The 18716-nt window shown below is 43.9% G+C and overlaps 1 protein-coding gene across 1 annotated transcript; it reads left to right on the top strand.

The window, feature by feature from the left end:
• Positions 1–9293: 9293 nt before the first annotated feature.
• On the top strand, positions 9294–17109 carry tmx2b (thioredoxin-related transmembrane protein 2b). The gene is made up of 8 exons (XM_034128526.1): positions 9294–9585; positions 11648–11708; positions 11955–12068; positions 12251–12327; positions 13066–13172; positions 13249–13314; positions 13400–13529; positions 15592–17109. The coding sequence occupies exons 1-8, from the start codon at positions 9397–9399 to the stop codon at positions 15769–15771; spliced, it is 924 nt and encodes a 307-aa protein (XP_033984417.1). The 5' UTR covers positions 9294–9396; the 3' UTR covers positions 15772–17109.
• The last annotated feature ends 1607 nt before the right edge of the window (positions 17110–18716 follow it).

Below are 18716 nucleotides of genomic sequence, written 5' to 3'. Positions count from 1 at the left end.
TTCTCCAGTTAATTACTTACAATAAGACAATTGTTTTTTGTATTACAAGTTTTCTGAAATAGCATGTTTAAATATGCAAATGATCCATTATCTCATGAAATATGCGCATATTTCAGGAACCGAAATCTGAACTTTGGATAAAGCCAGGATCAAAATTATTGTTTCATTTTGTAGTCATATTAGTATCTAAGGCTTTTACAGAAGGGATTTTGGATATCTCTTTGTATCACTCCATAAATCAGAAAATACTGTCAACAGCCCTAAAATATCAATTTTCACCATGTTTTTAGGTATAAAATGTTATATAATTCAGGCTATAAAGGATATATGAACAAACCCTTCTGTAAAAGCCTTCATAATATTGATAGGAATATAACTGGAAGGTTTGGTGTATGTAACTGCTACTGAAGTGGAAATTTCGAACTCAGAGTAGGAGAAAAAACTCATTTTGAGAAAACGACCTTTAAAGATTGCAGTGTGACGCTAGCTAAACCCTCCTGTTATCTGGATGATAGCTTGCGCATCGACGCACTCCGTGAAGGTATTTCATGTTCGGGGTCATTTGTTTTTTGTATAACCTTGCTTTGTGCAAGTGACAATTGTTGTCGTCTTCTCTGTGAACGTTTTTTTCGCCGTTATTTTGCCATTTTCAGATTTAAATTTCGAGCGGAAAGCTAACCAGGAAGTGCTTTAGCACACCACGTGACGCATCTGAACGAATCACGTTGTCGGAAATTGACACCAGCCAATGAGATTTGTTTCTTGGTTTAAGACCCCTTTGCACTTTCACGATTGGTTGCTGATACAAAGGAAATGACCATATTTGGATCCGATGAGATTGTGCAGGAGACACGGAGCTTTCCAACGATACCTCTGATGACATGGTGCAAACAGCGGTCGCGGTACTTTATGTTACGTTAGAATGCTAACTTTTGGTGAATTTAGGAGAAATCTACAGATGCAAATAAACAAAACTATAGTAAAATAAACACTTAAATGTGTATTTTGTACGTTTTCCTTCCAAAAGCCTGAAAGAAAACATGTTATGGAATCAAAATAGCACAAAATCTCAAAATTGACCAGTGCAGGAAAAACGATGTTTTTGCCTGCCGTGTCTCGCCTTAAGCCTGGACTCCGCCGCCTCACTGAGCGTGCATGACATGCTCCCAGAATCAAGCATCCCTCTCAATGTAGACTGGCTACTGATGACCACTGGAGCATAAAACAAGTCGCTAGCCCCCTCCACCTTATGTGATCCCACAAAAATCACTGTCTTATCGTCAGGAAGACTACTAGAACAATTCGCATAGACAGACTGCGAATCTTCCTCCCTGCTGAGAGTGTCACCAGCACTGCCCATGTTATCCCTCTCATTACATGGGCTGGCTAGTAGTGTAATTACATCCCTCTTTCTGTTTGGCGAGTAGCAGCACCGCTCTACTCTTTCCGTTAAACAGGTAGCTGGTGCAGGCTGTGTTCCCGCACCCGCTCCCGGCTACGCTGCTTCTGGCTACCCACAGAATGGCTCATTCATGTGGGCTGTCCCCTAAGGTGGATCGGTTAGCTGCCATCATGGAGCAGACAAAGCCGCTCCTGTTGGCCCTTCAGCCAGGGGCCGGTGTGGGGGCTACTAGCTTGCCGCCTGGCCCGCCTTCGGTTGCCACACCTCTGCTTGAGGATGCTATGTCGCTAGCGGCTCCGGCTGAACCTCTTCTTGAAAGGGGGGGGGGCGGGGCCCCCGAAGAGGCTCCCCACTCCTCTGCTCAGAGCTCTTTGCAGGGCACGGAGGACGGCTCCATGGCGGCCATTATTCGTGCGGCCCTGGTACGCTTGCAGCTTCAGGTTCCGCAGGCCGACCCAGGCTAGCGCCTTCTTCAGGCATAACCCTGCCCCCTTTCATTCCCACTGTTCCTCCTTCAGAGGAGTACCTGAGGGAGCTCCATGCATGCGAGAGACACACCAGGGCCCTCTCCCACTCTGCTGCCATGCAGGATCCGGCGAGGGTGGGGCTGGGTCGCTTGCCATCCATTGAGCCTGCCATCGCCTCCCCGATTCTGGCCCCGGTTGCCAGGCGCCCTCGGCCTCAGTGCAGGGTCACAAACGAGCTGCTCTGTAAGGCCTACGACACAGCGGCACGGGAACTCCCTCTCCCATCTGATACTGGCTGTCTCTACCTCTCTGCAGCAGGCTCCGGCTGAGCCTTCTTTGCTGGGCCTCAGTGATGCATCACTGCAAGCCTTTGCCCTAATGCTAGGGAATTGGGACGAGTCATGTCCTTATGGTGCAGACTCGTCGCCAGGTTTGGCCTGCTTAGTCACCACTGTCGGAGACATGTCCTCCGGAGTGTGCCAGTCGAGTCAGGGGAGCTGTTTGGGGCAGCTGCCCTGTAGGCACTGGAGTGTGCTGCCCAAGCTAGGCAGACCAGGCAGCAGCTCTCGGGTCTTTATAGGCCTGTGCCCACTCCTAGCAGGCCCAGGGGCCCCTCTAGCAGCCGCACTCAGCCACCAGCTTACAGTGGTGGTCTGCGCAGGTCCCAGCGGCCCACTCATCCGTTGTGCCCCCGGCTGCCGGCCTTCAAGGCGGCCTCGTGCCTCAGAGCCTTACCGGCCTCCCCCCAGCAGCAGCTCAGCTACTGGGCTGTCTGTACTTCCGGCCCTTGGGTGGTTTTCACCTTAACCCAGGGGTACGAACCGCAGTTCCGGCCCCTAGCCTTCGGCCAGGCCAAAATGACAGTCGTCAGCGATCCGGCAGATGCCCTAGCTCTAGCCAAGAGTTGTCCGTCCTTCTGCCCAAGGAGGCAATCGAGCCAGTAGACCCTCTGCTTAGCCCAGGGGGTTCTACTTTGCGTACTTTCTCGTGGCCAAGAAAGTCGGCGGATTTCACCTGCTCTTGGACCTCAGAGGAATCGACAGATTCCTGGAGGTGCTGCCATTCCATATGCTGACCGCAGCACATGCACAGTGGGAGTGGTTCGCCCTTAGGCCCGCTGTCGTTGTGCCCCATGCAGATGTGGCTGATCAGCCTTCTCTTGGATGCCAAGTGGCACAGGCACAGGAAAGTCAGAGCGTTGCAGCATTGTCTCCACTCTCTGTCACGCCGGAGGGGCAGGGTCTATCTCCTGATGGGCGTGCCCATGGGCGCCATCCCATCCCGCCAGGAGACTCTCTCTTCCTGAAGAGGGGCTTTACGGCAGCGTCCCCCTAGCACCCCGAGGGCTCCGGCTTGGGACCTGCCCCTGCTGCCGGATGCCCTATCATCTCCTCCCTTCGAGCCCCTGGCCCAGGTGGGGCTTTGGTGGCTGCCCACGAAGGCAGCATTTCTGCTTGCCATGGCCTCAGGGAGGCAAGTTGGGGAGTTACATGTCCTCTCCATAAACGATACATGCCCGAGGTGGGACTCTCAGGTGTTGCCCTTGGCATTCCTGCCCAGGGTGCTTCCACAAACCCACTTCAATCAGCCTGCCCAGCTGGCACGCTTTGACATTCGGGAGAACGGCACGTCGAAGTGGCTGTGCCCTGTGGGTGCCCAAAGGGCGAATATCGAGGCTACTGCCTGTATACGGCAGTCGGAGCAACTCTTGTTTTTGCCATAGCGGCACTAAAGGAGGTGTGCCCTCTACCAGTGGCTGCCCCACTGGGTTGTCGATACCATCTCACATGCCTACGGGGCCAGTGGCCGCCCCTTGCCATCTGGGCTGAGATACCACTCTGCAAGGAGCATCTCAACATCTTGGGCTGCCCTGAGAGGGGCGCCCCTGGAGACCATCTGCGCCGCGGCGTCGCGGGCGTCTTCTGGCACATTCTCCAGTTATCGGGTTAATGTCGCCACTCCCCATTCTTTGGGCGTGGTCCTTTTGCCGAGCTCCGCTGCTTCCAGTAGTGAGCCAGGGCTTGGATTCTTCATGACATTGTTGGTATAAGTCATCCAGTGCTAAAAGCACCGCCTCTGGCGGTCAGTAGGGACGAAATAGAACGATAGTTACGGCTGTAACTACGGTGATATAGCCGGTGTCACGTGGGTCACAGGTGACTTTGTTGTTATTGGTACTCGAGCTGCGCATGCGCACGATGGACATATCCAGTGCTAAAAGCACCGCCTCTGGCGGTCATCCGGGACTCATAGAACCATAGTTACAGCCGTAACTATCGATTTGTTGAGGCGAATCCAGTAATCCATGGCACTTTCATTTGCACGGGGAATGGTACTATAGAATCTTTCATTGGCAAATTGGAGTACGAGAGCTCGCTAAAGTTACCTTTTAATATGTCGAACACTGCTGCAGGCAGGGCAGTGACATCCAGTTCAGGGTGGCTGCGGAGCGACACTTTCACCACATCCCTAGCTCTGCCTGTTAGCCTTGACATTATCAGGTCGAACATTTCCTCATGAGTGTCACATTTAATCCTATTCATGTAACATTTCATCATGTCCTCCCATTCATGAACTGAGAATGTGTCACTATGGTTACCCCTGAAGTAAGGTGGAGCCTTTGATTCAGACTGCACAACAACCTTCAAATGTGACAAACCATCATGACTGGATGACTGACTCGTAGCAGAATTAGGCTGGATGACACTGGGTTGGTGAATAGCACTAAGGCTGGCTGAGATGTTTTCCCCAATCTGTCTAGCCAAGTCTGTAATCAACTCCCCAAATGTATCGACAGAGATGACTTGATGAATGGTGTGGAACTGGCAGCGGGGGCCAAACGTGGATCAACAGCCGACTGATCAACTGCGTAGTTGAGAATATTGGGCAACATAGACCTACCCCTACCAAAACTAGGAGAAGCAGCCTGCTGACCCCTCCCCACCCCAAAAGTAAAGTCATGCCCATGACCAGCCATAGCTCAAAGATCAAATGTACCACCCTCTGATATCACAATATGCCCAGAAAACTTGTAAAATAAATACCAATGAAGAGAAAAATAAAAAAACAGGTTATCACTCTCAGTACAGGTATAAAACAGATATAGACATCAAACATCACCACAAGATGAATACAAAAAATATATAAATTAAACAAATATAAAAAGAGCTAATTCTACACAGAATATAACACTCTACATACACGTTTTCAAAAATGTACCCTTTTTTCCATGCCAAAAATAACCCCTAAATGCACTCTCAGGCCACCATAGCCTCGCAAGCATAAGAAAACAAAATGGACTGAGGGATAGAGAGAACAAAATTAAATAAAAACACACTCCATCCCTCGTCACAATAGACACACCTCCCGCGCTCGGGTACGAGCGCTGTTCAAGGAGTCCACCGAGCGGGGAGAAGGGAGGGAGAAGACGGGAGTCCGCAGCTCTCTCCCGGCAGATCAGACGAGCGCCGATCGGGGATGCAACGGGTCAAACGGCACCAAGTGTAACCGGTGTGGTTAAGCGGTCTCTGCGTTGTGTTGATAATGGACGAGACCCGAGCCAGCGTAAAGTTGAGACGATCTGTTTAATGACTGACAGATAAAAACGATCAGTTTTACATCAGTTTCCCTCAGTGACTCCTGTCACGTGCAACGTTTACAAAAAGGCAGAGGAAACGGGAGGGACACAATATATAGGGGGGAAAGTCCTCACAACAATGAACTCCTGAGCACAGCGACCACACTTCAGAGGTTCCGCCCACTGATCTCCGTCCTTGCCAGGTATTTAACATTCAATAAAATGAAGAACACAGAATAAAATAATATAAAACACAGAATTTGTGTGATTATACAAAATTAAATTAAATAAACCCCACTGCATATTTACATCTGTTACATTAGCATACATGTGAAGTTTGAGCACTTTTTGAAAATGTTCATAGGAGTTATACATTACATTAGGAGGTTACATTACCCTCTATCTTCTCTTGATCGCCCTCTCTCTCTTCTCTTGATCGCCCTCTCACTCTTCTATCACCCTGTCTCTCTTCTCTTGATCGCCCTCTCTCTCTCCTCTTGATCGCCCTCTCTCTCTCCTCTTGATCGCCCTCTCTCTCCTCTTGATCGCCCTCTCTCTCCTCTTGATCACCCTCTCTCTCTTCTCTTGATCGCCCTCTCTCTCTCTCTCTTCTCTTGATTCGCCCTCTCTCTTCTCTTGATCACCCTATCACTCTTCTATCACCCTCTCTCCTCTTCTCTTGATCACCCTCTCGTCTCTTCTCTTGATGTGTCTGTGAGAGAGAGGGAGAGTGTGTGTGGTTTGTGTGTGTGTGTGTGTGTGTGTGTGTGTGTGTGTGTGTGTGGTGTGTGGTGTGTGCTGTGTGTGTGTGTGTGTGTGTGTGAGAGAGTATGTGTCTGTCTGTCTGTGTGAGAGAGAGAGAGTGTGTGTGTGTGTGTGTGTGTGTGTGTGTGTGTGTGTGTGTGTGTGTGTGTGTGTTGTGTGTGTGTGTGTGTGTGTGTGTGTGTGTGTGTGTGTGTGTGTGTGTGTGTGTGAATTGTTACAGCTCAAATGCATTGCAATGACTTCCATGTTAAAAAAAGACTTTAAAAAAGCTGAATGTTTTAAAAAGTATAACATATTTTGAAAAAGTTGAAAGTTTCCCCATCATGTGCTGAAAAGGCTGAATAGTTTGATATTTGAATGGTTCCTGCAGCTGAAATTAGGCTGAAGGAGTTAAATAAAGATATTAAGGCGCCGTTTACACGAGGACAAAACTGCTTGTATCTGCATAGTTTCGCGTGCGTATAGCCCTATTATTTACACGAGGCCGATAGAAACGGACCCCACAAACGATAACGGGTCCCAAGGTGGATAGATTTGCAAACGAAACACTCTGGGGGGTCAACCGAGTCCGTGTAATCACCTCTATACGAATATTTCCTGAAAAAATAACGATAGCCCCACCTCTCCTCACCTCTCCCCACCTCTCCTGCTCACTGCTGTAGCATGGCCAGTAGCCATCTGTAACGATCAACTATCAAAAATAGCTGTGTTAATTAAACGCACAAGGGGTTCTTGAATGAAATAATATTATAAAAGGCAAACCAGAATTGTTAACGCCCAATATACTCCTTAAACAAAATAAACAGAGTCAGATTTCATGTATTGATCCATTATATTGACAATTTTCCAGCCAAACAACACAAACAAAATTAAACAGTCCACTCTGCGATACACCAAAATTGTCTTTACTGCCTAATCCAGGCCATTATTGTTCATTGCAGGCTATAATCCACACAAAAAAAGGAAACACGAGGACCGGCGTGTCCCAGAGGAGCGATCTCACCCGGTGTTTGTAGAGAATATCTCTCTTTCTGAGCGCGTCCTCTCCACGGAGACGTGCTTCTTGGTCGGTCAATGCAATATCCACAGATTCGGTTTCTTTCAGTTAACTTCCCCGTTGCATTTATCCATATATTTACATGCTGAGGAAATTACTATATCCCGCTGAATACCAGCAAATCGCCACACACACTTCCTCCTGTCAGTAGCTACTGCTAGTGCTACTGCTACTGACCATGTTACAGATATTAGTGCAAAATCTACAGCTCCTCTACCACAACCATCAGCAACAAGTGGACATGGAGAATTACATGAACTACTACATGTTGCTAAATCCACCGCGGGGCATAAACAGAAGGGTAGCCATGGCAACATTGCTGTTTGAACAGACACGTTAAATGAAACGAATGCATGTGAATGGAAGACTTTTTTGAATACGCATACTGTGCATAAACGCAAACGTTCCCGTGTGCACAACGCCTAAATGTAAGTAGTAGTGAATGAATGTTTACAAACACCTGTGTGTGTAAACCCAGAGATGAAAGGTTACCATGGTGACGATTTATGACGATTTACCAACTGCAGCAGTCCCATTAAGAATGCATTGAGGATTATATCTGACAATTTTGCCACCTGTTCAAAAACTATGGCTCCTATCAAAAAATTACCAGACGTGAGCATCAGGGAACCCCAATGAACTGATATATGTTGTTTTTTTTGGTTTTGTGTGTAAAATGTGGAGATGGGAGCAGTTTGTCTAAAGTGTACTTCTCTCTGTTCTGAAGAAAGTTCCGGAAAGATTTAACATGGGAATCAATTGGGAGCTAGCTGGACTTGTTGTCACTTCATGCCCTCAAGAGGCATTTTGTTTAATTTTTTTTCTTAATTTTTTTTTATTTTCCAAACTAGGAGAGGTTTTCCTACGTTTTTCATGAAAAATGATGTCTGAGGAGTGTAGGGTTTGGGAATTATGGCAGGTTTAAAAAAAAAAAATTGGGAGAATTTCAAGCACTCTTCCACTCTGTTTTGTGATCAAAGCACTCTAGACTTAACGAGCTGCTCCATCCATACTAATGTTAAAATCTGAAGAAAGCCTCTCTACCAAGCTCCAAACTAAGTTAAATATCTCAAGAAGTGTAAAAGATATGAAGAATCTGAATAACAAGTTTTATAGCTGAAGGTGTTGTGATCATTTGAAAGTTGGAATGAAGTGTCTAGCTGAAAGTATGTTGAAGGAGAAGCATTTGGCGCAAAGTGTAGGAAAAGAGGATTTGAAGGCATCTCCCATTGACTTCAATGTTCAAAAAAAGAGTTTAAAAAGCTGAATATTTAAAAAAGTATAAAATATTTTTAAAATATCGATTCCTGAACAGGCTGAATAGTTTAATATTTGAATGGTTTCTGTAGCTGAAAATAAGCTGAAGTTATGGAGAGCCAAAGTATTGGCTGAAATAAGTGGAAAGAATAAAGATTTGAAGTACTATAGTGGAATGCTGTGGCACAGCATTCGCACTAATAAGGGGAAGAATAAAGAATTGAAGTACTATAGTGGAATGCTGTGGCACAGCATTCGCACTAATAAAGAATTGAAGTACTATAGTGGAATGCTGTGGCACAGCATTCGCACTAAGTAGAAAATCAAAGATTGAAATCCTGCAGTAAGCTAAATGTAATATTGCATTGTATCATTTTGAACCAATCAGCTGTGACCTGTACTTTTTCCTGACCAATCAGCGTCTAGTAACACATTCGTCCTGATTGACCTCCGCAGTCCGCACACTGCAAACTGAATAGCCAAAAGAAGCTACCAAGAAGTAACAACAGTTAAACAGGAAGAGAGGTTTCCCACCTTCACATTAAAAGCGATTCTATTTTCAGATGGGTGCAAAGTTGGAGTAAATGAAATAAATACATACATAAAATGTGTAAAATACAAATATTTAACTTCTTTATTCTTTGATTACATTACAATTAGATTACATTTCATTTAAATATCACACAGTGCATGCTTCTTTTTATTTTGAACATCGTAAACAGGAAGTTGGATTTCCGGCGACTTTCCCACGGAGAAAGCTAGCAACTAGACATTCATATTAAGCTAGCTGCTTCATCACTGGCTGCCAGCTTCGGTGTTCTCGGGCTGCATTTACAGTGTTAGTTATAGGCCGACGACAGTTTTACAGAAAATGGCTCTGCTAACGACGTTATTTGCGTTCCTGTACCACCTGCCGCAGGTGTACAAGTGGCTTCTGAAGCCTTACTATGTAGCCTCTCTATTTATGTCCATAGCCTTTCTAGCTGTCCGAAAGACGCCTGGCATCTGCGACCAACTGAACACACAGCGAGAGGACGGCAACCCCTGCGACTTCGACTGGGTCCGTAGACATTTATAATTGTATATATTGTAATAATAGGTACCGTATGAAGTTACTAGCGAGCTGGTAATCGGGCAGGCTTACGGCAAGAGCTAGCGTTAGCTGGCAGGTGTCCTTAGCTGTTAGCTACAGGGAGAATGACAGGCCGAACTATGGTCACAAACCTGCAAATTCATAGTCTTTTGCTTTTTGCCAGAGATATTCAAAAACTCAACGTAATGCATCACTCTTTTAATTAATTAAGAGATGTATACTAAATACGGCTCATTGTAAATCAGCGTTTATTCTAGTACACGAATAACAGTAACGTGGATCCCTTCAGTGTTGGTTTGAGTTAGCAAGCTAACGTTAGAGGACATCACTGATCCAAACTGCACCATCAGTACGAACGAATGAATGAAAAATGATCATTTATGATGAGTAATGAATCATATTATTTAATGCCAGAAATCAAATGAAACGTAATGCAATTAATGTACTGTTAACATACACCTTAAACAAAGAATATCGATGAATAAATTAGTATTTTTCTGTGGAATAACCATGTGACCTGTTTTGACCTCTTCATAGGATCCAAAAAAAAAAAAAAAAAAGAACTGGTTCATTGCAATCTATCCAACAATCCCCAAAGCAGCCACTGTCTGTCACTGACCATCTGCCCAGTGTTTCCCCAATATTCAAGAAAGCTCCTAAGATTTCACAAAATCATTGTAAAAAAAAACGTTTAGGGCCGGGAAATATATAATATACTTGATCTGTTTTCATTGTAATCTTGTGATTTCCAACCACGTCGTTTTATTTAGTAATAAGCACATTTTAACTCAAATGTATTTCAAGGTTTTAATCACGACACATTTTACATTACAACCCAACCAGTGTCTGATTACTAAGACACTTTTGAGAAAAATATTCTTCATTTATGAAATCGTTTTTATCATGAATTTAAAAAGTGTTTATTTGTCACATATTTAATTCTTACAGGAATTTACAATAAAGGCTTCATAATGTGGTATTCATCATTTCCTATAAACTATTTAAGTATTGATTTGGCAGAAATAATGCTATAATTGATAGCAAATCAACAGTATGAAGGTCCCGCCTACACACCTGCCTGAGCCAATCACAAGCTTAGCACTGCCACAGCTTCTTAGCAGCAGCCACCGAGATGCTACGTCAGCACCAAGGTAGCTGTTCGGCTAGAAAGAGCACCACTAACCATAATGTCTCTATAAATACATTCATTAAACAATGTGCATGTTCTTTTAGACTGTTTTGTGTTTCATATATGTTAATAACAGTAAAGTCTGTAAATGTCTTCTCTGTGGTTCCCAAACACATAGAGGGATTTCAAAAAAATACTCAACTTGTTTCAGTTTCTTTGTTTGTGACCAAATGAAATGTGATCATTGCAGTAGGTTAGTTACAGCTGTCAGAATTCAGTACATGAATAACAGTAACGTTGATCCATTCAGTAATGTTTGAGTTTGAGCTAGATAACGTTAGAGGACAAGGATCCAAACTGAACCATTAGTACTAACTAGTTAGTGAATGAATCATGTTATGTAATGCCAGAAATCTAATTATGAAATTAATTTACCGTTAACATACACCTGCATACAAAGAATGAATAACTAACTATTTTTTGTGACCTGTTTGGACCTCTTCAAAGAATCCAAATCAAGAACTTTTTTTTCTCCTTTATTCAAGAATATATATTATATATGCACACAAAACATTGATTTCAGGGGTACAAAATAATGATTAAACACAAAAGACAATATTTCAAGTAAATATTTATCAAATTTGATTTTGATTGCCTTATTTTTTTAATAGTGGTGCCATATTGTAAGTACAAATATGCAACATTAGATTTAGAGTCAGTCTTTTCCTTCTTGTGAATGTGTCATTTTCAGACGGTACACATTCTGTCAGCAGTTCTCTTTGTCACTTGTCCCTCATACTGACTTCAGTGCAGTATTTACACGAAACATGACATCACAGTGTCCCAACATGTCCTAAGCTCTCTCTGGGTGGATAACAGAGTTTATGTTTGTGTTCTCAGAGGGAGGTGGAGATCCTCATGTTCCTCAGTGCCATTGTCATGATGAAGAACAGACGAGCGAGTGAGTAAACAACATCCTGTTTTATTCTCAGAGTTCCTCCTGAGCAGCATTATGAATATATGGCATTTCTTAGTCTGATACCTGGCTGATAAAGAAGCAGCTTCCGGAAGTCAGAGTAAATTAATACATGATTCTTTAACAGTCATATACCTGTGCTGCTCAGGATTTCAAATGAGCATCATGAACCCTGCTGATGTGGATGTTTTTTGGACAAAGAATGAACGTTTCTGTATGTTTTCATGTCAGTTACGGTGGAGCAGCATTTGGGCAACATCATCCTGTTCAGCAAAGTGGCCAACGTCATCCTGTTCTTCAGACTGGACATCAGGATAGGCCTGCTGTACCTGACGCTCTGCATCGGTCAGTCCACCTCACACACTGCTTCCCGTCCTGTCGTCAACAAATCCAATTCAAAATGCAACGCAAATATAGTGGATGTTTATCCATTACTTCAAGTTCCTATGCCGCTTTGTCTGCAAGGATATAACGATATATTCTGTGTTCTAACTCGGGACCTCATGTTTCCCTCTCTGTTGTCTCAGTGTTTCTGATGACCTGTAAGCCTCCTCTCTACATGGGACCAGAGTACATCAAGTACTTCAGCGACAAAACCATCGATGTGAGTAAAAAACATCCGTAGTGGTAGAAGTGTGTCCATTTTTACTTATCCTTTTATTTTTTTTAAACATACGTATAATACAAATTATATAAATACTTTCATGGTCTCCTCCGTACGTTATTAGGACATACATCCAATCGAATAAAGATGAGCAGTACGCATACTGCACCTCTCTTAACAACAGTGAATGAACCATACAATAACTGTAATATTACCCAAACAATAACCACAAATACAGTGAATCAAATGAAATGAAAGGAGGGCCAAAAAGGTTTGACGAGAGTTCTGGTATGAGCTGTGTCAATGGTGACCATCTTTCAAAAAACCTGTTTGTTTTCAACATTAATCTTGCTGTGATATGAACATTAGTTTTGGCATTACAAATCTGAAGTCCCAGGCTCCTCCAACACTGTGACATAGAATAAGCCTTATACGTAAAACAATAAAACACGAAGAAATAGAAATAAAGTCTGCAAGAGTTTAGTGCCAGTGACACAATGTGCAAGTCAACAAGGTCAACTATTTATATGTCAAATAGAATAAGATCAAAATAAAAACGTACAGTGGAATAAAATACTGCTTATTGTAATAATGAGCTGTTCACAGATATATGTTATGAACATATTAAGGGGAAGTGATGCAGTCTTATAGCCTGTGGGGAAAACTGTCCCCCCCCCCCCTCCCCCCTCCCTTTTTGTTCATGTATTTGATAAGAAAATCCAAATTGTCTGTGTCCAGGATGAGTTGGACAGAGACCCTCGTGTGACCTGGATCGTTGAATTCTTCGCCAACTGGTCTCCAGAGTGCCAGTCCTTTGCCTCCGTCTACGCTGATCTGTCCCTGAAGTAAGACTCGGTCCCAGGCTGAAGTCCCTCACATCAACACGAGCTCTCTGAGTAACTTCCTCTGTCTGTGTTCCAGGTATAACTGCGCCGGTCTCAAGTTCGGTAAAGTGGACATCGGACGTTATGGAGAGGTTTCCAAAAAGTACGACATTTCATTCGGTCTTCAACAAGTCTTGTCCTACGTTGACTTCTGTAGTGAGGACTGATGATGATGTTGTGTTGTGTAGGTACAAGGTGTCCGCGTCCCCGCTGTCCAAGCAGCTGCCCTCCCTGGTGTTGTTCCAGGGCGGGAAGGAGGTGATGCGCCGCCCCCAGGTGGACAAGAAGGGAAGAGCCGTGTCCTGGAGCTTCACTGAGGTCAGGCTCATCATGTTGTCAATACAATGTATATAAATAACTCTGTGGTGTTCTCAGTTAAAGCTGCCAACCAGCCACATGTGGGACAAAGAGCATGCTACTGCAATGATAAGAGCTGGTTTATATTTAAATATAATGTCCATCCAACCCTTAAAATAAACATTTCTATTGAAACTATTAGCTTATAAATATTGACAACAAAGCTTTATTATGGGTTAATTGTTTGCACAAACTATGCAAGTGAAGGAATTAAATATACTTAGTTTGAATGGAAATATTTTCCGACAAACTATCGTCCGTAAATATTTCATTTCTGTGCGATCTGTGTCTGGACAAATGAGCGCAGCTGCTTACTGCCCAGCCTGCTGACCTGTCTGCACAGAGTGGCAAAGCCGCTGTTACCAGAGGCCTGTACTATGAATCCAGTTCAACAGACCCTGGATATGTTTGAGTTAACCGGCTTACCTAACCCAAAACAAACGCGCTCTCGCTAAGCGGTCCTATGACGCTGGTTATCAACTCGGTAACTCAAGCCAGGGTTTCTCTGTCCGGCTGAGTGCGCGTTCACATGAAAGGGGCGGGGCTAGCCACATTTGACCAATCACAAACATGGAGAAGCGTACTGACAGCGCAGCGTCATACTTCCTGAATGAAAAGAAAACTATAATATTAGACATATGAAGAAGTTAAACTTTAAACATCCATGACTTAAACACTTTATCCAGGATCAAAGCCACATAGCTGCACCTGCAAGGTGAATACAGCTGGTAAAAGAAAAAGTGTTTGAATGCGTACATTAACAGGTTTATGATATCACTGCCCCGTCTAAGACACGATCTGACTTTAATTACATTTGACTCGAGTGTTTCGTCAACTTAATGTGTTGCTTAAAATAATACTTCTGCATACAGTATGTGACACTGTGAGTGTTGCACGGCCAGATACGGCTCAAGAAGCTGACTCAGATAAGGAAATATATGATACATTATGATGTGATATGATATGAATGATAATGGGACACATCGACGTCTGCACTCACAGTGCCGCGGACTGTACTTAATGTTACTCTGATCCGGTTACTTATGTTAACTTGTGGCAGATATTTAAGTAAGCTTTCTTAACGCTAATGTTATATTAGTCAGATTGCTCTGAAGATGGGAGGTGATATTCTATTCATTTTCACGTCAGGTAGTGACCGGTCTCCAGTCAGCACCGATGCAGACTCGCTGTTTGAGGGCTTGATAACCCACTCCCCCTCCACACCGCTCCACACTTGTTGGTTTGGAACAGCACTTAATGTGGCGGACCCTCCGTGCGAACGCGCAAACGGAGGGGTAGTGTGTAGGGGTAGGGTGTAGGGCGTGGTTTGGGATTGGGCCACAGTAACTGTTTAAAGTCACTTCAGCCCACTGTCGTTCAGATTTTCAAACCTCTGGTCACTGTGTGTCTGTGTGCACGCCGCAAATGGATCAACAATGACCTCATCTGCAATCAGACCTTGTTGCTTTGTGTAGTGAGGAGGGCTGCCCTCTACTGAAGAGTGTTGTAGTCCACAAATGGTCATCAATTCATCAAATAGAATGTGCAACTGTAATAGACAGCCTTTGATATATCACACACACACACACACACACACACACACACACACACACACACACACACACACACACACACACACACACACACACCGAGCATTTAGTTGATTTATTCTATCTATCATCACACACAACTTGTGGATGTGTAATTAAGTTGTAACACCAACAAACAAATAAACAACTGCTTTCTTTAAAAAAAGTGATAATAAACATTACCGTTTATATTTCAAATGTAAATAAATATAATAAGCCAATATATAAAACAGAGCAGTAAAAAATAAGATGTGTTTTACCTAAGTGCATGAAACAATGTTACCGTAGAAAAGAAGACACAAAGATATTTCATATAAAAAATGTAGTATCAGTAAAGGTTTACAAATGCTGCTTAAGCTTAATACATTCATCAAAAGCAAACTATGAAGTTGAGTTTGACCCCCCCCCCCCCCCCCCCCTCTCTGTCTCCCCAGGAGAACATCATCCGAGAGTTCAACCTGAACGAGCTCTACCAGAAATCCAAGAAGCTCAACAAGAGCAAAGGAGACAAGCTCATGCAGTCCCAGTTCCCCCCCGTCCCCGAAGAGGACGAGCCCGAGCAGCCTGGGACCCCCGCCGAGGAGGACGTGGTCGAGTCCAAGAAGGACAAATAAGACGGATTGTACCACTCAGCTTTCACTTCTGGATGGAACATGTGGGTCCAGCCAGCTGCTCCCCCCCCCCTTCCTCAGTGTTCAGGTGTGGATCATGGTGTGCATGAAAACAGCCACAGTAGCCCCCGCCTCTTTAACACTAGACCCCCATATAACCCCCGATACAGCTGCTCTATAAAGATACAGAGCTGCAGAGGAGACTAGTTTCTGGGGGGGTGCTAAAACCTGCTCCAGTATATTTCATTGTAAGCCCCCCCCCCCCCCCCCCCCCCCCCCCCCCGTGTGAGGGTTGAAGGGATGCTCTGGCTCTCTAGCAGTGTGTGTGAGCGGCCCCTCTCTAAGGTGTGTGAGCTGCAGCAGACAGAGCCCCCGCTTTATCCACCCCCCCCCCCCCAGGAGAGCCCCCTGTCCCTTTATAGCTGTGAATCTGAGTGAGGCGGAACTTCTTACTAACTGGCAGTAAGGGAGCACAGAATGTGATGCTACTTTGTTGTTCTACATTTTTATTCAACTAATTTAATTAGAGTAGATTTTTCAAATGATTTTCTGAATAACTACATTAATGTAAACACAAATAATACATTTCCAGTGATTGGAGCGCTGGTTACACGTTAGCATGAGTCGGTGGTGACAGAACTCAGAACCAGCTGTTGCTTTGTATTCGGTGTACGAGCGTTCTCTTTTATACTGATGTTTTTTACTTTTCTTTTGTCAACAAGCTCACCTTTATTTTTCTGTTTTTAGTTATACGCGCTCAGTGGTACTCCGTGTTCTACAGTTGATCGCTTTGGTTACAATAACTGTTCTAAATGACTTTTTTTGTTGACAACATCCTCAGGATGAAGAGCAGCTTAACTGAACAGTTTTCCTCTCTGGGAGATGCTATTATGGTCTGTCTCTCCGGCACCGTCATGCTGCTGTGTGCACAGAGCCTGTCCTGCACACTGATTGGCTGAATCCTGATACTGTTGTCAGGTTAGCTTCATGATGTATTTTTGCAGTCTGTTCCTAATAACACACTCCCTCTTTACTCTAGATTTATTTCACATCATTTCCCGCTAACATTCCTCATCATGATTTTGAGCTTTTTTCCTCTTGTAGTAAACTGTTAACAGACGCACACAGGAAGTGTTTGAATGAGCTTTTTGAGACACTGACTTTATTCCTTAATCGTTTTTTAATAATAATTTTGTATTGTACGCTTATTGTGATTTTGATTTGACCTTTTGTCATGTTGCATTTCATTTGAGCTGCATTCCAAGGCTGTGTGAATCTGCTGCTGTACATGAAGGCAGGAGCCTGTTTGTTTTTCATGCAATAAAACAATGTGTACATGAACTCAGCCTCCATTATTCCTATGTGTGTGTCATTACACTCGGGGAGACACACTCCTGTCCACAGGAGTCCAATACAGCAGACAGTTTAACGAAGAGTGTTTCATTGCACTGATGTAGTTATAATGTACTGTACAAGTTACATTTACTCAAGTACAGTTTTGACTCCACTACATTTATTTGACATTGTTACGTCTAGGGGGACCTGAGGCCTGTACTACGAAGCTGGATTTTCGCTTAGCCGGCTAACTTCAGGGAAATCTCGGGCTTTCCGGTCCTACGACGCTGGTTCTCTTTTTAGCAGGCTAGATTTCCATGGTAACTTATGCTGAGCGGCAAACCTGCTCCGGAGCAGGTTAGGTGGCAGGCTAATCAACTCAGTGAAAGCACTGCCTGCTGACCAATCAGAGCTCCGTATGCGGAGTTTAAAGCGATCAATTCATATTACAGGATAGAGGAAATACAGAAAAACTGCCGTTGCAGGAAAGACGGCCGGCAAAAATCAACTGACTGTGTGAACGTGAAAATGAATAGAATATCACCTCCCATCTTCAGAGCAATCTGACTATTATAATATTAGCGTTAAGAAAGCTTACTTAAATATCTGCCACGACATAAGTAACCGGATCAGAGTAACATTAAGTACAGTCCGCAGCACTGTGAGTGCAGACGTAGATGTGTCCCATTATCATTCATATCATATCACATCATAATGTATCATATATTTCCTTATCTGAGTCAGCTTCTTGAGCCGTATCTGGCCGTGCAACACTCACAGTGTCACATACTGTATGCAGAAGTATTATTTTAAGCAACACATTAAGTTGACGAAACACTCGAGTCAAATGTAATTAAAGTCAGATCCACTCGTGTCTTAGACGGGGCAGTGATATCATAAACCTGTTAATGTACGCATTCAAACACTTTTTCTGTTACCAGCTGTATTCACCTTGCAGGTGCAGCTATGTGGCTTTTATCCTGGATAAAGTGTTTAAGTCATGGATGTTTAAAGTTTAACTTCTTCATATTTGACTAATATTAAAGTTCACTTTTCATTCAGGAAGTATGACGCTGCGCTGTCAGTACGCTTGTCCGTGTTTGAGATTGGTCGAATGCTCCAAATACCACCCCTTTCATGTGAACGCGCACCTAACTAGATAGGACACGGCTGGCTTGAGCGATCCACTTGATAACCAGCGTCGTAGTACAGTTTAGCCAGAGCGCGTATGTTTTGGATTGGGCCAACCGGCTAACTCCAACATATCCAGGTTAGGTTGAACCAGCTTCGTAGTACAGGCAGTAACACACAACAACCAATCAAATGAGGGAGTCAGCGTAAACGTTAACAAAATGTTTATTCCTTTGACAACAAGGAACTGGCCATAAATGCGAGGAGGAGGAGGAGATTGTGCCAAACAAAATAAATAATAACAAAACCAGGCCAATCTCTACACCTCACTATCTGAACTACTAACAACTGGACAAAGCAAAATACAGGGGTGACAACAATCCACTAACCTAGTGTGTCTAACATTTGTTACCTGTGATGAAATGACAGGGTACCCCAAACTTACCTAACTCCTCCACCTCCCACCACACACATTCACAAAG

The sequence above is a fragment of the Trematomus bernacchii genome, unplaced genomic scaffold (genome assembly GCF_902827165.1).
Source record: "Trematomus bernacchii unplaced genomic scaffold, fTreBer1.1, whole genome shotgun sequence".
NCBI lineage: Eukaryota > Metazoa > Chordata > Actinopteri > Perciformes > Nototheniidae > Trematomus > Trematomus bernacchii.
Note: the sequence above shows the minus strand (reverse complement) of the source record. Positions and strands in the feature narration are given on the sequence as shown.

Excerpts from the sequence above, each read along its gene's own strand:
- tmx2b (XM_034128526.1), top strand. The coding sequence starts at position 9,397 with ATGGCTCTGCTAACGACGTTATTTGCGTTCCTGTACCACCTGCCGCAG. Across the intron at positions 9,586-11,647 it reads ACCCCTGCGACTTCGACTGG|AGGGAGGTGGAGATCCTCAT; the intron begins GTCCGTAGACAT and ends TTGTGTTCTCAG. Across the intron at positions 13,173-13,248 it reads TACGCTGATCTGTCCCTGAA|GTATAACTGCGCCGGTCTCA; the intron begins GTAAGACTCGGT and ends TCTGTGTTCCAG.